This window comes from Monodon monoceros, unplaced genomic scaffold, assembly GCF_005190385.1.
Source record: "Monodon monoceros isolate NGI ecotype Baffin Bay Population unplaced genomic scaffold, NGI_Narwhal_1 Super_Scaffold_17, whole genome shotgun sequence".
Taxonomy (NCBI): domain Eukaryota; kingdom Metazoa; phylum Chordata; class Mammalia; order Artiodactyla; family Monodontidae; genus Monodon; species Monodon monoceros.
In genome coordinates, this window is record NW_021703773.1 from 11,213,596 (window position 1) to 11,219,082 (window position 5,487).

Below are 5,487 nucleotides of genomic sequence, written 5' to 3' on the forward strand. Positions count from 1 at the left end.
CCGCCGCCCGCCGCCCGCCGCCGCCGCCGCCGCCGCCGCCGCGGACCGTCCTGGCGCTGCGGCGGCCGGCGCCGCGCAAAGAGCGGCCAGGTGTGGGGTTCCCGGGCAGAGGCTGGGGCAGCGCAGGCCGAGGGGCGTCTGCGATTGTTCTCAACACTCCTCCCCCACCCCACCCCGTGTGTCTGTTTGTCACTTGCAGCTGAAGATGGAAAGAGCCAGGCGAAGGGGAGGCGGCGGCGGCGGCGGCGGCCGTGGCCGCGGCGGCAAGAATGTAGGGGGCTCTGGCCTCAGCAAGAGTAGACTCTATCCCCAGGCCCAGCACTCCCACTACCCCCACTACGCGGCTTCAGCCACCCCTAACCAGGCTGGGGGCGCAGCCGAAATCCAGGAGCTGGCCTCCAAAAGGGTGGACATCCAGAAAAAGAGGTTTTACCTAGATGTGAAGCAAAGCTCCCGGGGCCGGTTCCTAAAGATAGCCGAAGTCTGGATAGGGAGAGGCCGGCAAGACAATATCAGAAAGAGTAAACTGACCCTCTCCCTGTCTGTGGCCGCGGAGCTGAAGGACTGTCTAGGGGATTTCATCGAGCATTATGCCCACCTGGGCCTGAAAGGCCACCGACAAGAGCATGGTCACGGCAAAGAGCAAAGCTCCAGGAGGAGACAGAAGCACGCAGCACCCTCCCCACCAGTCTCTGTGGGGTCCGAAGAGCACCCTCACAGTGTCCTCAAAACAGACTACATAGAGAGGGACAATAGGAAATACTATCTAGACCTAAAGGAAAATCAACGGGGTCGCTTCCTAAGGATAAGACAAACCATGATCCGGGGAACTGGCATGATAGGTTATTTTGGCCACACTTTGGGCCAAGAGCAGACTATCGTCCTCCCAGCACAAGGGATGATTGAGTTTCGGGATGCCTTGGTTCAGCTCATTGAAGACTATGGCGAAGGGGACATAGAAGAACGCAGAGGTGGAGACGATGACCCAGTCGAACTCCCAGAGGGGACTTCTTTCAGAGTGGACAATAAAAGGTTCTACTTTGATGTGGGCTCTAATAAATATGGAATTTTCCTGAAGGTAAGTGAGGTGAGGCCACCTTACCGTAATACTATTACTGTTCCATTCAAAGCTTGGACAAGGTTTGGGGAGAATTTTATCAAGTACGAAGAAGAGATGAGGAAAATTTTCAACAGCCATAAAGAAAAGAGGATGGATGGCAGAAGGGCCAGTGGTGAAGAGCAAGAATGCCTCGACTAGAATGAAATTGAACTCCATCAGGCAAAAGTTAAAATCATAAATTGGCTAAAAGTACTGATCCATAATCATTTGAAGAAATTTTTCCTCTTTTTTTGGCCCTTTGTTATGAGTAATACCTCTAGTAGTTATACTTCAAGGAGTCTGATTCTCATGTTATGTTATCCATAAAACACTATAATTCTTATGGGAATTTCAACCTTCCCAGAGCTAAATAGTTTAGCTGCTTCAGCTGCTCCAGACTATTGAAGTATGCAAATCAGCACAGTGTGACATTCTGACCTTCTAGATACCATAACTAAGATTAACATTGCACTATGACATAAGCCTAAAAAAAGATACATATACCTAATATGTAAGTGTGAATTTCTATTTAACAAGTTCCCCAAAAAAAGTATTCCATTCCTACTTCATTAAAAGCTGCTAGGATTACCTGTAGGACAGTTACCACAGAAACAGAAACTGACTTCTATTATAAATATATTTATTTACAAAAGTACGAGTAGAAATATATTAAATGTCCATTGGATAACTGAATATTAAACAGTACCATTAAAGAATCGACTCTTAGAGTTACTATAGTATTCTATAATTTCAAATTTTGTGGTGACCCTACAGTTTATACTTGCCATATCAATGCCATGAGAGAGTTTTAATTGGTTATTCTAAGCTAGTTATAATCCCATCTTCACCTCTGATTATTGTACCATATATTATTATTGACTTTCCAAAGTTTCAGGAATTACTTTTATGTCACTGTTGCGTGGGAGGCTTTGCTATGGAAATCTTGATATTTTAGCTTTTCATGCTAATTTGAAGGTTGTGAGAGGTTCTTTCCCAAAATACATCATGGACTCAAGGTGTTATATTTTATGCTGCTGCTTTAGCACTGTTTCAGAAGGGTTGGTGCACCAGTTACCTGATATAAAAATAATCTGTAGTAATATATTTTAGTAGCACTTTTGCAGTTGCTGCCCTGAAGTCCATTTCAACACTTACAGTATAAACCTGACTTTTAAAGGTGTTTTAATTCCAGGAAAAAAAAAAAGTTTTTTTCTAAAAAGCATTTAGAATAAATATACAATTTCAGCCTGGAAAAATATAATTTGAAGATTGGTTATAAACATATTTGAAAGAATAATTCAGGCATTTTTCCAAGGTGCTCTTTATGATACTTTACACAAGGTTTACTTTACACAAGACTCACCCACTTACTGGTATTAAAAATTACTTTCCAGGAAGTGCCACAGCAATTTTTCAACACCCAAGCAATTTTTTAAACAAGTGGATATAATGTATATGTGTACCAACCCACCCTGTATTAACTGACTGAAATTTTATCTGTTGAGCTGCATTTTATCTGAATGAAATTACTGTCTTTTATCTTGGCTTTATTCACCTCCCACACAATGAGTCCATATAATCATGTTTAGAAGCCAGACACTGATTTCAGCCCCCAAATATAGCTCTCATTGATGAGAGCTGGCTGCATGGATTGAGTTCAGAATGTAGCTCTTCTTTTATATGCTATAAGTAATTCACAATTATTTTAACAGTTGATTTCCCTCCAGAGGTTTGTCCCCAAATACACTTAAGTAAGGTCACTGAGAAAACTTTATGATATGAATTAAGAAAATTAATTTCACTGATTTACATTACTTAAGAACAAGCAATCAGTAACCTAGACATACATACTGGTGTTGGCTTACTGATTGTATTTCCAGTTTCCTCAAAGTATAAAGGAATCTCCCCAGTTCATTATAATTGTGGGCCATCTGGATCACTATGGACCAGCTGAAGGTTAGAAGATGGTGTTAGGACTAGAGTTAATAGCTCATGGCGGGTGTTGAGACTCTAAAAGTAGCAAGGATCTTTAAACAGTCCTCACTGTAAAATAACTATTCTAGGCTTGATAAAAAGTAGTTTTGGGGTATGTGAAGGAGTGGTGTACACTTGAATTACTGTACTACTGATTGCTTTGCTGCCCATCATAGTGCCTATTAATAATAATCAACCTGTCAGATTTTGGCAAACTGGAGCTGTGAATATTCCAGTATTTGAGTGTTCCTATCACTATTGCTGTGACTGTATACTCTCTCTTAAAACCTTCCCTTCTAAAATATTTATATCTGTTAAATCTAAATAATTTCCTTCTTGGTTTTTAGTCTGGTAAGGTTTGAGTGTGTGTGTGTGTGTATATATATATACATATATATATGTATGTATATATATATACACACACACACACATCTATGTGTGTGTATATATGTGTTATATATATACATACACATGATACAATGTCAGACTTAAATATCTTTAACTCATTGTATATAAATATTATTAGTTTAATTTTGCATTAATAATTTAAGTGAAAAATTGGTTAGGCAGCCAAATTTTCTACATTGTATGTATACTTCAAAGTTTTTACCATCTCAAAGCTACAAACTGGATAGATGCATATGTACCGGCAGTTGAATATACTTTAGAATCATTAAGCCTTCTGCCAGTCCTTTTGTTTCATTTTCTTCAAAGTTAATGTTCACCGAAAAATGAAATGATGCTATGATTTTTTTTGATTCTTAAACTTTCCAGTCATTCATTAGCCATAATCAAATAAGATCCAATCCAAAACTCTGGTATTAGGACATGTACTGAGATGTATCTTATAAAATACGCTACTATTCTTATCTGTGCAATATACATTTTATTTATTGTCATTTGTAACATAAATGGAGCTGCAAGTGTACATGGTACTCTTCAAAATAATAGGATCCCTGCCTTGAAGACATAAAACTCTTAAGGCAACTGGATGTTAGAATTCAAAAAGTGAGCATTAAAAGTTAGTAACCAAAATTACTAGTTCACTATATAATTCTAAAACACTGATGATGTTTGCACATAATAATTCAAGCATAATGTGGTACAGACTCAAAACTGTAATAATATAAGCTGATAGTATGAAATTTGGAAACGGGTCCCTCATAATCGTTGGCAGTGTGCTCCTACCAATTGAAAGCAGCACTAATCTGTTGCTTATATGCAAAAGGTGCAATGTATTATAAAAGTATTAAACTTCTGCCACATTTTATAATTTTCCTTGTTAAAGCCCCAAACTGCCATGTCCCTTAAACTTGAGTCAAACACAAGCTTATTTGCACTAAAGAGCATGGCCAAAAAATAAATGACAGGGTGGAAAAGCTAATTGGAACCTCTTGAAATAATTGGTTCTAATGGGAGAATTTCACATTTGTCTATTTGAAAGCTATATGGTCCAGGCAGACAATCTGTCAGTTCACTAATTTAATAATGCACTTTACCTTTTGTATATAAAAGATGTACATTTATGCCACTTGACCGGTGGGATGTGTTTCAATAACTATGTAGTTAGAATCTGTAGGGTGAGCTCTTGCATGCATATGTTTGTGTTGGAACTGCCGTAGTAACAAGTTTCCATTAAATCAGTGTAATGGAGAAGGGTAGAAAATGTTTCTGCAGCAAATCCCAATACATTTAACAAAGAATTTTAAAGTAGAGTTCATATTTGTATTCTTCAGGACTAGAATCAATAAAAAACTATTTCTAGCCCAGGTTACTATTACAGTTGAGATTATATCTAATTGAGATTCCCCATAATACCCTGAAAATGAATTTTGGGAATTTGTGCAGACAAAAAAATTTTTAACAATTCTGTTTCATTGTTGATGTGTGTTTAAATTAGTAATGAAAAGACAGTACATGATACTATATTGGAATTAAAAGTATGATTGGCTGATATGGCATCGTTAAGAAAACACCCAGACTAAAGAAAGTTCAAATTAAGGAAATGCAAAGAGCCTAAAAACAATTGCTAAAATAAATATGATATTATTTCAAAACTTGCAGAAGAACTAACTTTCACCAACCAAAAGGGGTATTAGGGGCCTTAGTGTATCCTTCCATCCTGAAAACTTCCTAAGATATACATTTGAAAACTAGATAATTGTTGCTTAATAATAGGTTGTATGTACTTTACTAACAACACTGTGTACTAACAATTCATCAAGAGTATACTATATTTACTGCATTCATTTTATATTTGTGGATAAGAATACATTATATATAGTGATCCTATCTTAATATAATCTTGTATTTATATTGTAATTTTGCAAATATTTTCAGTAAAATAATCATTTATCTGAGCTGCACAATTTGAAGAGGATGAAATTGGAATACACCCTCAGACGCTCAGTTTT

At 37.8% G+C, this 5,487-nt stretch overlaps 1 protein-coding gene across 1 annotated transcript in view; it reads left to right on the plus strand.

Annotated features, from left to right (window-relative positions):
* PURG (purine rich element binding protein G) overlaps positions 1-1,265 on the plus strand; it is a 2,430-nt gene extending 1,165 nt beyond the window's left edge. The window contains 1 exon segment of the mRNA XM_029226468.1: positions 200-1,265. Within this exon segment, the coding sequence (XP_029082301.1) occupies positions 200-1,258 (1,059 nt within the window). The 3' untranslated portion in view covers positions 1,259-1,265.
* Positions 1,266-5,487: the final 4,222 nt, after the last annotated feature.